We start from the raw sequence: 18,651 nt of genomic DNA, 5'->3' as shown, positions 1-18,651 counted from the left end.
ATATAATAATATTATTTTTATATTATATTTTATGCCTTTAGTGGACAGGAAAGTAGAGAGCAGACAGGAAAGCATTGGGTGAAGAGAGGGGAGCGGGTTCAGCAAAGGACCTCGAGACAGGAATCTAACTCGGGTCACTGTGAGCACAGTTGTGCTAGTGTAGATGCACTATATACACACATAAAATTTCATAATAATTTAGATTAAAAATATTTCATATACATTTAAAAAAGAAATATTTTGACACAAAATAAATAGGAAATTAATATTTATAATTGTATAATTGTATTTTAGAGCATAATTATTCACATAAAATTGGATAATAATTTAGATCATAATTTATTTTGTATAAATTCAAAAATAAACATTTTGACTCAAAATAAGAAATTAATATTTTTTTTATAAATTAATATACAATTAAGTAATGATTATGTAGTAAATTATGTAGTAAAAAAAGTATGTTCAAATAAAATTGAATAATTTATTTAATATACATTTAAAACAAAGAAACTAGTATTCGTATTTATTTTCATAAATTTAAGTATTACTAATAAAAATCATTTATTTGATATAGAAATCTTTTTTGTCTTAACTGTCAATTTTGATTACTTAAATGCATCACTGTTGAATAAAATTAGCAATTTCTTTCAAACAGTAAATTACATTTTGTATAACTTACTGTTTACTAATTCAAAATAAACTAATGTGTGGCAAAGTTAAATCTCTTTGTACATGGATCATCAGGTTTTGTTCGTGTCAGCTTTAGTGCTGCTATTAATGAAGAAAAAAGGGGACACGTCAAATGCTAATAAATTACGAAATTCGTACATTTTTGAGTTCTTAAAAATGTTAAACAGTATTTAATTAAAAAGAAAAAAAGTAAAACACAAGCATTTTAAAGCACAAATGGATTTTTGGACCCCACTATAATGTAGCAAGATAAAAATGCTTATAACCTCACCATGCACAGCACTTTCTGCTAATGGCACTCACCAATTCTGGGTAACATTGACAGGCCTTAAGGTCATGTGATGATGACTTTCTAGGTCAAATGCTGCCCAAAGCCAAGACAGCCAGAAAGGAGGGGGGAGAGAGATACTGAGGGGAAGCAAAACGGGGGGGAAAGCATGCACAAAGTGGAAACTGACGTGCCTAAAAATAAACCATCTGAAATATTTAACTTACTGACCCAGAAACTGCATCACTGTAATCATATCTATGCTCCAGCAGAGGGGTCGGCAACAGCGAGAGTATGATATCATTAATGTGGAGTATGGAAATCATAATGAAACAGGAAGAAGAAACCCCCTGGGAAATTCACTGCAAACATGTAGCCAAGAAAAATCCTGTGAATCCAGGATGCTTTAATCACTCTGTCCACTCCTATAGAATTGTCTAGAATCAGTGAACTTTTAACGCAATGTGTGTCACATAATACATTTTTTAGGATTCTATGATTTGAAAAGGTTCAAAAAACAGAATATTTGAAATAAGTCTTTTGTAACATTATACATGTAAATGAAAGCATATAATTAACATAAAAGCACTACATTTAGTGGATCCATACAAAAGCATTTGTGAGAAACATGTCACGCCACTGCTATGTGCCTTGATTCTAAATGCTAATGTGCAATTTTACGTGAATATAGTTCCTTTAAGAGAGAACTAGTAAAATTAGAATACAGGCAATTATTATTTCGAATCATTCACAGATTACACAAATAGGAGAATGAGAAACATACAGACCAGCCTTGAATCTCCATTTGAGAATCATACAGTACAATTTGGAGGGAGATTTACAAATCATTAAACTGAAGATCTCTATTCTGTGAGCGCTATAATCAAACTCTTGCATTTTGGTAATCACTATTTGAGAGTTGCCCTGGGGCAGTTGGAAACACAACACCATCAATATTGATGCCCTGCAGCTTAACTGGGTTTTGAAGGGACTTTCTCCCACATCAATATTGATGCCATTGCCAAATATCCTCGTCAGGCCCTCTTTAAGGATTTATAACAGCTACAGGAAGGGTGGACAACTTTGTTAAAATGCTGCGGATGTTTCGGTCCCAGTGACTGTGCTGGAGGAATTTCTTTTAGTCACGGTCATTAGTTTTATGAGATTGTGATTGCTCTGGATTTTCGGTTTGGAAAGCGAAATGGATTTCATTTTCAAATGAAAAACACCTAAATAAATGGGGTTTTGATTTCAGCACCCCCAAAAAAGCAATCGTCCCAAACTTCTCAAGTACAGCTTTGTGCATTCCCTCAACCCGCCGCAGGGCAGGAGTTCAGCTTCAGCAGCTGGCTTCCTGACAGATAGCCAAAGATGAGAGACCTCGTATGCAAAAAGACTGACCTCAATTCAGTTTGACGTCTCAACTATTGATCTGACTGACTGAACCCTCCCAGGGACAGACAGCTTGCCCTTGTGGCCAGTGTTCAAGTTTAAGCGCTATAGCTGCCGGCGACTTCTTTCTTAACATCTGAAACGTGCATTGCTATTGTTCATCCAGGCCTCTTGCTAAATTGAGATTGTCTCATCAGTTAGAGGTTAAATGTGTGCTTGATTCAAGCACTGCTCAACAACACCCCATTTGTTTGCTATAGTAGAGTTTGGAACAATCTCTGTCGCGTCTGAATGATTTATGGGGCCTGACACCAGATTTGTCATTTTAACCACAAGCCACAATGACTATTAAAACACATCAGAGTCTAAACAATGGTAAAGCTGAAGCTGGATTTTTATCGAACTGAAGATGTAAAATACAAGCCTCCTTATAGATGCTTGAAATATGTATGAGATGTTAAAAACCAATATGCATCTACATTCAAACAGACATTTAACTTACCCAAGGGGCACATGCTGCTGCAAATATATTTAATATTCACAGTTAGGTAATATTGCATGTTGTTGAGGTGAAGAGGTCACTGTTGAACTGGAGTGACAGGTTTGAAATTAAGGTACAAGCAATCTTCGTACTAGCCGCTGTATTGCTGGTAGGGGTCTGGAGACCACAAGGCCACAAGCATGACTTATAATCCTGCCAACAGAGGTCTGAACATTATGCATTGAAAAAAATGTTAAATGAAAAAAGGTTAAATGAATTTTCCATCATCTTACTATTAAGTATTTAGATGTCTAGTGTACTGTACTGCACTGTATATAATATAAATAAATTAATATTCTTAAAACCATATTGGTTAATGTATTCAGTGATCTTTAAAGATCATAATGGCTATGTCACGGTCAATCCCTAGAATATCCCCTGATGCGACAGAAAAAAAAAAGCACAGCTGTTGTGTCACACATTTTAGTGCCCCAGTATGTAGTGGATCAAGGCTCTTTATAGTGCCTGTATTCATTGTATTGATACACTGATTTCACATCATTGGGTCATTGGCGTCATTACGTCACATCTGTAAACATAAAGAAGGCATCCCGGCTAATAGGCTATGGCATGCGAGGAAGCTGAAGGTGGTGGATCATTTATAGCCTTTTCTCACAGCAGCTGGAATAATTACACTTATCATTTTGATGGTGGATTGTAATCCAGAAAGGATTATGTGTTTATGAAATACATGTGACTTAAACTATATACCAGTTTTAAAAGTGCATCTGTAATCTGATTACTTGATAACCTACATGGGATTACATACATTTTTGTATTTTAAAAAGAAACCGTTCTAAGGAAGATTAATTAGCTTTTTGGATCAAAATAATTTCTGAATGGTATGACAATTAGAGATCAGACCGTACAGAAATATTCATGTAATGCTAATATACACAAAATACACACAATGCTCATGTTGTTAACATTGACAATTTGAGAAAGTATATCAATAATAATAATTTGCACGGTTAGATGGTATGTGCACTAAGTGATCATTAGATTTTTAATCACCATTGGTAGTGCGATTTATTGTAATGTTTTTTCTTCAATTGGTCAGAACAAAAGTGACAGACTTGTTACTTGTTCAGATGACAATATCCGGTGAAAGTTCTAATTTGGGTCATATATTCCAAGATGTATGCTAGAATCTGTGATTCCGTACAGTACAGTATCAACACCGGTGCAGTGACTGACAGCCACATATACTAATCAAAACCTTAGATTCATCCACGCTGGAGCCATGCCAGTTTATGGCCCACGCAAAGAAGAAAATTCCGCAAATAGCTGCAACTGCAGGTTTTCAAACAGATATTGAGACAAAGAGGCAAAACTTACAGACTGCAGCTTTAAAATATTTCTGACCATGCATAGACAAAGCAACCACCATGTTCAACTGCGCCCAGGGTTACATGCATTATGGTAGTTGTGAACTCACGTCGATTACATGAAGACTTGTTTTCTTTGTGCACAAAAAGTATATTTGTAGCTTCATAAAATTACAGGTGAACCACTGATGTCACATGGACTATTTTAACTATTTTACTACCTTTCTGGACCTTGAACGTGGTAGTTGCGTTGCTGTCTATGCAGGGTCAGAAAGCTCTCAGATTTCATCAAAAATATCTTAATTGGTGTTCTGAAGATGAACAAAGGTTTTAGGGGTTTGGTAAGACATGAGGGTGAGTAATTAATGACAGAATTGTAATTTTTGGGTGAGCTATACCTTTGAAGCCATCTAAAATGGAAGAAACTGTCATTAAGTAACAAACTAAATTTAAATTAAGGAAATAATTTAGCATTTTGAAAAAATCCACTCATAAGAATGACAAACATGAAGTTATGTTTCAAGGTGACTAGAAGTCATGTGATAAAGTCGATTTATTTAAATTGACCTGTTTAGTGCAAATCCAATCCAAATATAACCAAATATCCTTGTACAATGGTCCTTAACCATTAATCATGGTATTGGGAACACTGACCTGGAACGCTTTTTGCCATGGAGATAAATACCTGAGGAAAACCTGTTTTGGGCAGTCAGACACATCAGCATTTTGGGTTCAGATCCATTTTTTATGCTCAACAGGCTTAAAAACTATTAAGGGTTAGTCCAAACCAGAATAATATGAGAATGAAATGAGAAACAGGAACAAAATGCCACAAAAAAACAACAACAACAAAACAACAGCAGCAATTCATTGAATGTGTGACTTTTATTTCATTAATTAATTTCTCCCAAACTAAAATACAGAAAAACTTATTTTGATAGAAATATTCTGTGAACTAATAACAACAGGTCCTGCTTTCAAAGGTCCAATGGCTTTTATATCCAAATGCTGCTTTAAAAGCCGTAGTGCCATGTTAAAAAATGTGACAATGGGGTTTAAACATATTCAAACGAGCAAGAAAATAACAAAAATACTTGATGAAACCTACAGTATTCTACACAATATACTTGGTCATCAAAGGCAGACTATTGGCATAATTGAGGTCTTGAGTTTGTCAGGTGAATTAGGGTAATCTGGGTCATTTTTGCATGCTTGACTGCCACCTCAACACTTTACACAATCAAGCAAGACTTCATCCTATGACAAGCCAGTTAGAATATGGTACAGTTAGCATAGACTTTGTTGGCTTGGACAATGTCCAATGTACCCGACATTCCCAAATGTCCCAGAATACCCTATTTTACCCTAGTGTTTTTCTTGAAGCTACAGGAGATAAACACCTGTATTTAACAAAACAAATGTTGTGCTTGACACGGCAACATTCTGTCTAGGTGTGCTGATTATTTGGATGCAGCTGAAAAAAGCAAGAAAAGTGACGGTTATCTGGCTGGTTTCAAGTGCCTCTTTCAAGTCTTCCCACTTCATCAGAGACCAAAACGCAAAAATTAACAAGACAAACAAACTTCACCTTAGTCATCAATTCCACAAAATGCTCCAGAAAGTTCAGTTGCCTGTCCTATTTTGGCAATGCCTTTCTCTCCAATGAGTCCTGCAAGAGTCACGCCTTTCTCTCAGTTGTATTTGGGGTGAAGTACAATCCCCCAAACAAACAGATAGAATCTTGACTCTCCCATTAATACAAGTGGTTTTCGAGGTCCATCTAATAGCTGTTCTAGTAAAGTTTTGGCATCAGCTTTAATGGCTTCTGGTTGAGTCAAAATCAGGAATGGACGTTCTCGTTCAGTCCTCATTCATAGAAAACCTCTGTAGGAAACAGTTTGGTGTCTATATGAGCGCTGTAGTCCATTCCCCTTAATGGATCAAACGGCTGGTGCTTCAGGTAAGTGAGCAGGTGATGATGTGGCAGAAAGGGGCATGGCTTGCTGACAGATTCTTTGTATCGGCCATGACCCCATGGCAGTGCGGGTGAGATATGGACTATGGGGGCAGGATCAGGGCCCATTCTCATTGTAATGGAGTGAGATGGGCCGGTCTCTCTGGACGGGCATGTAAGGCCAGTTGTAGCTGGAGCCGGAAAGCAGCATGTCCCGCAGTAGGGTCTCAATGGGTGTTTTGCCTACCAGTCGCACGAAGAACAGCTGTTCAATAACAGGAGAAGACACGATGCGCAGGGAGGGCAATCGTAACAAAAGGCGGCCAAATCGGTTGGGTTGATTGGGGTATTGGTTCCGCACATACTCCTCAAGAGCGCACTGGGACTTTTCCTGGATACTCTCCACATGGGCCACATCAGACAGACCCATAGCATCTGAAGAAGAAAGTAAAAACAGATAGGAAAATTAGAAATACTGTAGAACAGTATCTATCAACCCATCTATCCATCTTTCTACAAATCAATCTATCTATCTGTCTGTCTATCTATCATATCAGTGTTTTGACAAACTGAAATGTGGGTTCTTACTGAAAAGACACATCTGAAATAATCAAGTGTGTAAAATTGCTAGTTTTTAAGGCAAGATGCCCTTTGTCATTCTCTCGGTCACGCTTCTTATCATTGGTGTACGTGTACACTTAATCCTGCTGAGCTTCAGTTCTGATAACAAAAGATTAATTGCTTCATATTTCTATGAGGGCGAGAATCCCTGCTGAGTGGGACACAACCGCCACTTCTGTCCCATGAGTCCAGATAAAGACATGTATAGTTACGGTAGGCAGCGTTTTGTAAGGGGGGCACTGATGCATCAGTCCCTGGCGTAATGTCAGCGGTGACAAGCCTTGCGTGCTTCTGCACCAGTCCCCCTCATGCTGGCGTTGCACAGCAAACGCATCCCCCTCTCTCTTTGTGTTTCACAGTGTGAACACGCGCTGGGAGCTGGGAGCTGCCACCGCACCGCGTCGGGCAATCGGGGCGACTGGCTGACATTAGAGGCCTGTCGGGTGATGTGAGGTGATAGGAGGTTTGGGCTAAGGTTACGGGCCACAAGAGTTTGTCTGTCCCTGTTAGCTCATGCCGGCAGATCCCGGCAGGGGGTGGAGTGGGGCTTTGGCTGGAATTGCAGGATGGATCACAGTGATGCCCAAGGCTACAGAGGTTATGTAGGTCACGGCCAGACTGAAGCGAATCCCTCTTGCTGCAACTCAGCATGCATAATTCAGTCATGTTGGTGGAAGTTGAGGTGGGGCGGGGGCTGCTTGGCTGGTTTCAATAATAGATGGAAGTGTGAAGGATTGAGTGATAAAAAAAGCGAATCGAGAGCGGTGGGTTCAGTCATCCGTTTGGAAAAGTGTAGGTCTGGGCTGGAAAAGGGTTTCTGACAGGTAGAGGAGGGAATCAGAAATAATCTAAACCAGTGGGCACGACATCTCTCAGTCTGAAGCTCTGTACCAAAGCGTTTGGCAGTGGCACAGGAAATCCTGCCCATCATGAATGTTTTGCGTGTAACATGTTGTTTGTACTGTAATACATGATGTAATCTGGTACCCTTTCTATGTAATTCACTTAGTAACAAACACTATTGGAAATCTCACAAAATAGTCAGGACTACTGACAACTAGATCTAAACAAATCAGCAAAACGGGTCCAGGTGTTTTCTAAATGGTATTACTGAGGTGTAATTGAGGTGTATTGAGGTAAATACTAATCAAACCAAGTAGCCTTAAGGTTAGTTGTACTTACCAGAGGTGAAGAGTACGATGGACTTCAGACAGGAGTATTCGGCCGTGTCTACCTGAAGGGCTTTCAGTTTCTCCACCTGCTCTTGGAAGACACGTATGTGGTCCATGAAGGCCACCACTCTTTCGGCTGACATGGGGGAGGCGTGTAGACCGGCAGCAGCCAGCAGGGGCGCTACATGCAGTGGCATAGAGCACTGAGCAGCATTTAGAACGAACAGCTCACTCCACGACATACGCAGGAGCGCCACCTACACAAAAAAGGTCCACACATGTGAGACATTGCAAAAGATGGTTAAAAAAAAAAACCTTAAATAAACCTCAAGATATAAAATACATGAATATAAATGTGTGCGTTTCTTGTGCAAAGTCATAAAGAGGTATATATATATATATATATATATATATATATATAAATTAGCATAAAAATTCCATAGATTTTATACAATTATATGTTAATGAAAGAAAACATTGATGTCTTCTATTATATTGCTGTCACTATTAGCAATATACCACTCAAGGCTGTGCATTACAGTCATTTCATCTAGGTCAAGTGGGTTTCAGGAAAATGATCACAATAATGATTTACTGCTTTAATTTAGTTTCTTATAGATGTTCCAATAAACAGTGCATGTTACTCCCAAATGTTAATAACTTTTATTTTGACTGATGTTACCAGGCCCTCCTACCACTTTTTGTTATTGATTCAATAAATAAAATAAAAAATATTTTAAAATATTAGATAAAAGGAAAAAATATATAGTAAGTTAAAAAACTATCAAATAAAATATATTTATTCGTTTATAAAAATGTACAAAAAATAAAAAATTAAGAATACACAAATTAACATTTAAAAATCAAAAAACATTATTAAGTAAAATTATCTTGATTTACCTGGTCCATTAGCTGTAGGTCAGGAAAGAAAGGGATGTTCTTTGCCCACTCCACGGCACTGAACAGCAAACGGGCGGCCAATTCACAGATATTCTCGATGCCCATTAGATTGTTGGACTGCATGCACTGGGCTCCATATCGGGACGTGGGGTACGGCTCGGCCCGTAGGAGCAGAGAGATGAAGCCTGAGAGATACGGCTGCCCATTGTATGGGTCACTCCCGTTGCTCAGGTACTGTCCTGGACTGGTCTGCGAGTTGGACATACGACCCCTTTGCACAGCTGAGGAGGAGAAAATAAAAAGCAAAAAAGCATTAGAAGAGGATATTAATGTGTTTACTTGCAAAAACAACCAAATCCATCCACCACAATAGATCAAGTGCCCTTCTGCTTTCTAATGTCCAAGCAACTGCAGTCATAGCATCTGTGAAACCCATCAGAGAGATGCTGACCCCTCTGCTATCCATAAGTGAATAATGAGTGAGTGAACACTATGGGTGAAATGGTTTTTTTCACACTTCTTCAAACAAATGGTTCAGCCCGAGGCGAAGGGCAAAACAGAGGCCATTCCTGTAACGATGCAGCTCAGTGCCCATTTGGGAAACACCTGTTTAACTATCCTGCTGTCTGGCCAATAACTCAATTTACTATAAACCAGAGGGAGCATGAAATGAGCACAGAATGAAAAAGAGACTGTGTGTGTGTAAGAGGGGGTGACAAAAACGCAGAGGAAAATGTTATTGCTAAGAGGTTTCACAGACATACAGTAATAGAGTTTCTTCGAAGTGTCAGCTTTATCTCAGTTGTTCCTCATAAATGCCAGACCAAGACCTGAAAGTATCATTATTGTTTAATTTTAATAATTTAAATGTAAAAAAAGATTAACCAACAGCACATGCAAACCCTGAATCAGATGAATGTTAAGGGTGAATTAAGGTTGAAAGAATGACTAAATGAAGAACAAGGTGTTTAGAAACTACCGATATTTGATTTGATTGACCGATATTTGAGATCGTCAGCTTTAGCCCGACAATCAGATTAGGGTATCCAGGGGTAGAAACACCCTCTATGATCAACAACACAGTCACTCAGTAACCTCTAGCAAGGAAATCACACATGATCAGGACTCACATTGAAGATGAAAAGGAAGGAACAAGTCCACAAGCCTCTCATTATGATATGAAATACAAGCATAGTTTCCTTTAGGAAGGGAGAAACAGAATGGTGAGGATGCAGAAACATACATAATGAATGCTTCAGCAATGTGTGTACTTTACAACTTAAGCTTTTCCCTTTTCCTTGTTTTATACAGTTACAGAGTGAAAATTATATATATATATATATATATATATAAAAATGTCATTTGTGAATACACTACCAGCCAATAGTTGGGAGTCAGTAACATTTTTTGAAAGGAGTCTCTTTTGCTCACCAAGGCTGCATTTGTTTGATAAAAAAAAGGAATATTGTGAAATATTATGATTTAAAATAAGTTTTTTTATATTAATATATTTTTAAATGTATTTTTGTGGCCCAAAGTTGAGCAAAGTCTTCAGTGTCACATGATCCTTCAGAAATCAGTCTCATATACTGATTAGCTGCTCAAGAAACATTACTTGTTACATTTACATTTAGTCATTTAGCAGACACTTTTCTCCAAAGCGACTTACAAATGAAGGGCAATAGAATCAATCAAAAGTAACAAAAGAACAACACTTAAGTGCAAATGAGAAGTCTCAGTATAAAACAGTCTCATAAGCAAGGTGTGTGTGTGTGCTTGTGTGTGTGTATATATAGCTATATATTAGTGGTGGGCCGTTATCGGCATCAACGTGCTGCGTTAATGTGAGACTCTTATCGGGCGATAAAAAAAAAATATCGCCGTTAATCTATTCTCAAAGTTGGGTTGGTAGCTGGGTCTATACTAAGCGAGCTATGATGACTTTCACCTTGATATGTTATATAACCGACTGGCTGAGGCCAGCCTAAAAAAGATGCTCAGGACAGTTGACGGGCCACTGCTGCGCATCGTCACGAAAGCTTATCTTTTTCACGTGTTTTTAAGCCTTAATTACCGCTTGTCGATTTAAACATTAAAGCATCCTAAAACAAGACGCGGAAAAGCTGAACAGAGCTGGTTACTCGCGCGCTGTGTTCGGTGCGCATGAGAGAGAGAGAGCCGCGTATAACAGACAGCGACACTGAACCGAGCTCTCTTCTGCGAAGTTCTCCTCAAAGTCCCTCCTGCACCTGAACGAACAAATACTAATCGCAGTTTGAACAAACAAAAAGATGTGAAAGAGCCCAATTCAGTATTCGCGGTGTTCTGGTTTTCAGGGCTCACGCAGAGAAAGACGTCTCAAAACACTTGAACACCGAATCTGCTTCTTTTTGCTCTTGTGCCAACAAATAGCCTACATACAAAATATGTCAAAATATCCACCTTGGAAATTATGCTCGAAAAAACTGTCAGTTATTTCTTAAGTGAATGTAAACAGTTGAGGAAAAAAATGGGATGTGTATTATATTGGATGCGTTCGTCGTCTCTTAAAGTGACCGCGCCTAATTTAGCTACTGGCTGTTGTAATGTTAATCCAAGAAAATGAAGATGAAAATCACTCACTGCTCTTGACTGAATTACTTTGTAGTTTTAACAGTCAAACCAAAAATTATTCAGACACCAGATATAATTTTTGATATAGCAAAACTGTAATAATGTGAGAAATGTTGAAGGTGTCTGAATAAATGTAGGTTTGATTGTATATTTCATTTTTACATTGAAGACTATCCAGTGCTATTTTACATTTAATTATTTGGTTTCTGTACCTTGACACCTACAAACTTGAAAAAAACTTAAACATTGTGTAAATAGCACAAATAAATAAAAATAAACGAACATACAAATTAAAGAATTTCAAACAGGGCCCACTGGTACAACCTTCACCGGGTCCCTGCTGACCCCAGCTACGGCCCTGCTCACGCCTGTTTCACACATACTCCGTCTGCAGTGCGTATGCAGTCCGTGTGCGTTACGTATGTGGTGCAGCACGGACTCGATGTGCTTTCACACAGGACACGTTTGCAGTTTGCTACTCGGTACGTAAACGATCGCTGCACTGCTGCAGACGCAACGCTCCTGGAACGCAACTGGAATCCGTTAACATGGGTGCGTAAAAAAATATGCAACGCATACGCACTGCAGACGGAGTATGTGTGAAACAGGCGTAAGGTTGTTTGCACCTTGTGCAATCTGGAATTAGTTTACAGCTTTTTCAAACACTTTGTGATGCATTTTGGAAACAGGAGATGAGCCCCTTTTCTAATGCACCACCTTACTGTTTGTCAATTTTATTTGGGTAACACACATATTCTGAATGCCTTCGGCAGAATTCAAATGAGCCATTTTAATCTAGATTAATTTCAAGATCACAGTGAGATTAATCTAGATTTAAAAAATTAATCTATGCCCACCACTAATATATATATATATATATATATATATATATATATATATATATATATACACATACATACATACATGCACACACACACACTCAAAAATAGAGAGCTACAGTTTTTTATTTATTATTATTATTTTTTTTAAATAAGAAGATAAATAGATAAAGTATTATCAGTGCTGAAAATAGTTGTGCTGCTTATTTTTTGTGGAAAAGGTGAAGAAGAATTTCAGAAGAACAGCATTTATTTGAACCTGATTTCTTTTTTTTTTTCTTTTTTTATAATGTAATGTAAAGTCTTTGCTGTTTTTTTCTGGACTTTTTTCTCACATTATTTCGCTCTCTGCATAAAGCAGAAAAGAAAATCAAGATGGAAAACTGAGCACACTCAAGACTCTGATAAATCAAAAAGTGAATGTGCTTCATGTGTGTCAGAGGATTAACACTTGACTCACACTCAGAGGTCAAAAGTTACGGTAACTGGACTTTCCTGTTCCTCTTGTGTTTTCACTGTTTGTCGTTCTCTCCTGAAACTAGTTGTGATGGAGCTCTGGCATACCATGAGACAGAAAGGGTGGGGATAGGTGCACAATATTTGCTGAGCAAAAATGTGTTACATTGGGTGTTCAACCACATTTCTATACAAATATTTAATCTTACTTAATTAGGAGCAACTCACAATTGAACAAGTAAAATAGAAGTGCATACTTTCATAGGATATGTTACTAAAGACATGAACAGTGAAAGCAATTGTCAAAATGCATTCTTGTACCATTTTTTGGTTTATCATTTTTCTTTTACCATCAGCAGTGTTATTTTGTTATGGACTTGACTGATGTTTTGAAATAACTTTTTTTTTCAGTTTAGTTTTTTTTTGTTTGTTTGTTTGTTTTTAATAGTTATTTTTGGCTTCAATTTATTAAATTTTTTAGTTTTAGTAATTTTAGTACTTCAACTTGCCCTGGAAACATTTAACGTTTAAAAAAATCATTAATGAAATGGGTCTCAGACTTTTGAACCCAACTGTGTTTGAAGAATCATAAGGCTTTACGTTACACAGCAAATCAGAAGGAAGAGTCACCTCTGCCGGAGGTCACCTGTTTAAACGGGTTGAACAGCAGGATTAGCCAATCGACCAGGTGGGTGATATTTACCCAAACCCCACAGAAAGCCGTCACATTTGGACTTTGCTATGATCCTGTCTATTATTAATGTTTACTTTCCATTGACCTATATTTCACCCTGCACATGGGAAGTGACTGACTTATAGGTCATGAGATGAAGTCACAGTTTCAGAGATGCTCGGCAGAAGCAGCCCATGGTGGACATGCACAGTTTACTGCATCTGCACGCATGCTGCATCCATCCTTGGCCATTCTGCATGAAATCTTATACAAAAATCTGTGTTTTTTTATTTATTGTTATTTAATACTGCAATTTTTTTGTTAAAATGTATTTTATTTCAAGTAATTTATTAACTGCGGCATACTGGCCCAAGTCAAAGGTTTCCACCCCAAGTCTCTCTATTTATATCTCTATATGTGGCACAAGTACCTCTTTCTATTAGATTTTGTATGCCAGCACTTCTGCATGTGAGTGTCAGACTTCATTCAGTCCACATTGGTCGTTTTCTAGTTCTGACAAAGGTCACAACCTTGCGCATTGGAACATTCCAGCAGATGCACGTACTTGCAGAAGCCTGTGGAACTGACAAGGCAATCGCACTGCTTTCTTTCAATCAGAGGCGCCCTTTGTCAGGCTGGAATGCCAGTCATGTCAAGAGCAGCCGTAAGGTGTAAAAACAGGTAGAGCAATCGAAGAAGAGGGGCGCTAGGAGGAAAATCATCTCAGTGAGTCTAAGACATGAACGCACTAGCTGAATCCTTCAGATCATTCTATTATTACTTACATTTACACTCTTAAAAAGGGATCTTATGGGTTTGGAAAAAAAGGTAAAGAAATAATTAAAGATATTTCACTTTGTGTCGAGTTACATCAAAATTGACGCACCTACTGTACTTCCACAGAACATCCACAGGTTCCCATGTGGAATCAGGCTGTAAAACAGTCTATTTTTAATCAAGAAGGTCACTAAAAAGTATATGTGTATACATGTATGTGTGTAACCGGCAGCGTGATTCTGCCCCATTCATCATTACCAAACACACGTGATGAAATCGTAGGAGAGAGTGGGATTTCTGAGCACTGCAGAAAACAAAGAGCCTTAGAGAGAAACGCGTTTGACCTCATCTGTAACAATCAAGCCATGCAAGAGTTTCAAGTTTACCAATGATCTATAAAAGGCATTATCTGTCTGATATCTGATTCTGAACAAAGTCAGCATGTTCATTTAATCATGTCAATCAAAGGATATATAAGAACCTCACTCCTGTTGCATTTCTTTCTTCATCCTTGCATCTCTTCAATCCCAACTTTATTCTTAATACATATTATCTGTTAACTACCAATTCTCTATACATTAATATTTCCATCTTCCTTTAATAAGGTGGTGCAGGAAGATTTCTTAGAGTATCTTAAAGCATGCCAAATCCATTTATCTGTATCACACTCAAGGACTACATGAACTAGAGGACTTGACAATCAAGCTGTAATAACCAGGTGCACAGAATCTGATTTATTTTGCACTCGTACTGCACTCATGTGAATCCATGCATGCACTGCCAGAAGAAGACCTTCTGGATATTTTATGTAAAATACTATACAGTGCTGAGGAGCTTAGATACGACACTCAAGCAGAAACTGTATTACATAGTATGAATATATCATCATATTTATGTAGTTTATTAATTTATCTACGTACTTATCGAAGACTGTGCCCGCCTCAATTAGAGCCTTGGAAGGAATCTTTATAAGTGCTACAATACACTGTTCACTATCATTAATATGTATATGTGAATACTAAACATAAACCTCATAAACCCACAAGGTCCACAGTATAAGAGCCAAGTGTTTTGTTTGTTTGGCTCAAGCTGTGTTATGACTGCAGATTATATGTAATAGCTCAGTACAAGGTGCTTCTCTTTGCAATTGACTGAATTGCATAATTCAGAGAAGGCATCATTTATGAATGAAAAGAAAAAGCAAGGCTGCATGTGTTCATGTCTATATCTATTTTGTCTAAACAAATGCAAGGAGTGAAGGAAAAAAACATATTATTGATTTAAATGACTGCATTCAGACAGGTAAAGCAAACCAATGTCTTGTCTTATCTAAAGGAGTCTGTTGAGGAGTCTGATGTTTTCACATATTCAAATAAAAGTGCAAAACATTAAGACTGACATTCCACATGATTTTTACATTTTAGTGTTAAATAAATTCATCACACTATATTGGGTAAGTCACAATGGAACCGCCTGCCAAAGGCTTTTCTTTAAAAATGTAAACACTAAATCAATTATGAGAGACAAATACCAATATAATTAATACATTCTATAAAAAAAGTCATGAATATAGGACTTTAATTCTTAGGACTTTCATTCTGTTGTGACAACTATCCCCGGTCTCCACTACGCATCGGAAAACTAGATGTGGATATTTTCTAATTCAACAGGCCACTAAGGAATGTCAAAGTATAAAAGTGGGAATATTACGGACCCATATTTTTCATTGACTCTATCTTCTAACATGAAGCTCATCAAAGGTCAACAGACTAGAGAATGAAGAGGTTTTCTCGGGTTCTCCTTCAGTTTAAAAACATGACTAAATGAATTTTTCCCTGCAGTGATTTTCATAATCCAAATGAATGAGGAACTTGGCAGAGTTTTCACTATTAACTGCAGAGGACAACAACTTATCCACCACCGCAGAATTAAATTAAAAAAAAACCTAATAATTTAAACTTCTTTTGAAATTGACCATTTTTGAGGATGACTTTCAAAATACTTATGCCACAGATTAGTATTTAAACTCCAGAAGCAAATGAGATTAGTCCGTTTTTTTTAACAAAATAATTATTAAATAGGTAAATTATTAAAATAAATTGCTGTTGCAATGACCATTTAAACAGAGGCTGAAGAAAAAAACGAATCTTTCCGCATTACTCTCATAAAACAAACATTTATTAATGGTTATGTTTATCATTCTAATTAAGAACTTTTTGTTTTTGTTGTTGGCATTTGGTTCTTTAGAGATAAAGAATTCTTTGAGCAAAGGTTTTTGATGTTACATTGTAGGTTCTTCACATTAGCACATGGTTCTGGGTTTCTCAAATGCATAGAACAATAAACAGTTCTTTGAGGAACATTGCACTCAAACCCCTTAACTTTAGATCGGTCACCAAAATATGTTTGAGAAAATTTACACAAATTTTCTTTTTTTGAAAGAGATCCCTTATTGATTTGTAATCTAGATCATTTTACACTTGTAACAATAATTGTAGCAACTATACTTTTTGTGGAAAATATGCTTACAATAAAAGTTCCATTTAGAACCAAACTCCCATAGTGATGGTTCTCTTTTTTGGAAACTCTGGTACTTTGGAGAACAAAGTAATGATCCAAATGTCACAATATATATATATATTTTTTTTCAAAATCCATATAGCCTAGCAACTCAAGAACCTTATGCAATCAAAATTACCTTTATTAGAAGGAACTTAAGAGCCACTAATGAACCATTATTAAGTATGGTTTGATTTTTGGTCATTTTTAAGTGTTTCCTAGCTTCAGTTGTATTATTTGAATAATTTCTGTTCAGGTTTTTCAGAACTGTATTTTTCAATTGCATGCAGCAGTTGAACGCTGTAAGGTCTTACCCTCTCTCCTCATTCCGACCTTCAAGCACTTCTTCAGCCGGCAGTACTGGCACTGGTTCCGATGGTGCTGGTCGATGGGACAGTCTCGGTTCCCCCGGCAGGTGTAACTCAGGTTCCGTCTGACCGAGCGCTTGAAGAAGCTCTTGCAGCCCTCGCAGGTAAACTGGCCGTAGTGTTTGCCGCTGGACTTGTCCCCACACACCATGCAGTCCACGTTGGGAATTTTGTCCCCGGAGAGCGCGTCGTTGCCCGGGGTTGAACCTGAGGGAGTTCCCGGTGTCCCGCCGGGCTCCTGACTGCACATTTGCAGCTGGGAGCCGGGATCAGCCGAAATGTTCTCTTGCCACTGATTTACTACCATTGCCATGCTATCCCGCAACACTTTCTATGGCAACGACCGATACAATGCGACTCGTTTCCAGCGGGGAGGAGAGTTCAAACGATCCTGAACGACGCTTGAAGAGATCTGAAGATCACCTCCGAGATCTTCCTTCGACTAGAAAACTTGATAAAGCGAAACTTTACTTCTCTACTCAGAGGAGGTCTCGGAATGTTTGCAAAGTAAACAAGAAGGTGGCATAATTATTGAGAGGGAAATCCCAAATGCATGTTCATCTTGGAGTTTCAGAACGCTCCGAAAACTGTCAATATTGCGCGATAATGTCCGAGCGAACACGAGAAGATATCCGTTTGAAGCTTCACGATCTTCTCGAAATCCCACTTGTTTTACTTTCTATGTAAGACAAGCTCGCGATCGTAGGTATTATTAGGTATTTAAATGAAAAGACTGAATAAAGAACGCTTTCCAATCATTATTCTGATACGATAGTACCAAATCGTAATCTTCTTTCAAACAAGGGCGTACGCGAAAAAAAACATGTAAATATAATAAAAATGAATAAACGCTAATAGCCTAATTCTTTCCGTATGACAGTTCTCTGTACCAGGAATGTTGCTCAATAATCCGTCAAAACTTGTAGGTTCTGTTTAGTAGAGAAGATTCAGCCTGTTTCACTCGCCAGCTGTCTGTTTCATCTCTGAGAACCGTAGTTAAGAATTCGGTGAAAGTGACACTAAACAGCCGTGCTTACCATAGCTCCACCCACCTCATTGCATATAAGGATAAAGTGACCATATTAGTATATGACGTCTTCACAAGGGGCGGAGCTTTGATACCCTGAGCTTCTCAACTGGTCAATGGAGGTGCTAGATAAAAAGTCTTTGTCCAATTGTAAAAGCGCTGCTCTGGCACAATTAATGTGAATTGTTTAACAGTCTTGAGAAGAGACATTATCACTGATTATTTTTTATTATCATTACCTTAGTTAACTAATATAAGTGGCAAATGTGAATTATTCTGTTTTAATCTGTTGTCTAACAATTTTTTTTAATGTTCCGTTCTAGAATAAATGATTCAATGCTAGATACAAAAACCTTAAATAAAAATAAGCCTTTTTATTTTTTTACATTTAACCTCATCAGGTTCATTCTAAAAAGATATAATTTATGTTACATTTCAGTAATATTAATTTCAAAATGTTTGCATTCAATTAT

The 18,651-nt window shown here is 37.6% G+C and overlaps 1 protein-coding gene across 1 annotated transcript; it reads right to left on the bottom strand.

Annotated features, from left to right (window-relative positions):
- Nucleotides 1-5,085: 5,085 nt before the first annotated feature.
- Nucleotides 5,086-18,147, bottom strand: nr2f5 (nuclear receptor subfamily 2, group F, member 5). Its single transcript, XM_059568472.1, has 4 exons — nucleotides 17,098-18,147; nucleotides 8,867-9,147; nucleotides 7,977-8,223; nucleotides 5,086-6,608 (listed from the first exon to the last, which is right to left on the bottom strand). Exons 1-4 carry the CDS (start codon nucleotides 17,462-17,464, stop codon nucleotides 6,292-6,294), a joined length of 1,212 nt encoding a protein of 403 aa, XP_059424455.1. The 5' UTR covers nucleotides 17,465-18,147; the 3' UTR covers nucleotides 5,086-6,291.
- Nucleotides 18,148-18,651: the final 504 nt, after the last annotated feature.

The sequence above is a fragment of the Carassius carassius genome, chromosome 15 (assembly GCF_963082965.1).
Source record: "Carassius carassius chromosome 15, fCarCar2.1, whole genome shotgun sequence".
In the NCBI taxonomy this organism is placed as follows: Eukaryota; Metazoa; Chordata; class Actinopteri; order Cypriniformes; family Cyprinidae; genus Carassius; species Carassius carassius.
Note: the sequence above shows the minus strand (reverse complement) of the source record. Positions and strands in the feature narration are given on the sequence as shown.

Bases quoted from the DNA above. Each gene is read 5' to 3' on its own strand.
- nr2f5 (XM_059568472.1), bottom strand. From the start codon at position 17,464: ATGGCAATGGTAGTAAATCAGTGGCAAGAGAACATTTCGGCTGATCCC. The intron at 9,148-17,097 runs GTAAGACCTTAC...TCTCCTCCTCAG, and splicing joins GGTCGGAATGAGGAGAGAGG to CTGTGCAAAGGGGTCGTATG. The intron at 6,609-7,976 runs GTAAGTACAACT...TTTCTTCTTCAG, and splicing joins CATCGTACTCTTCACCTCTG to ATGCTATGGGTCTGTCTGAT.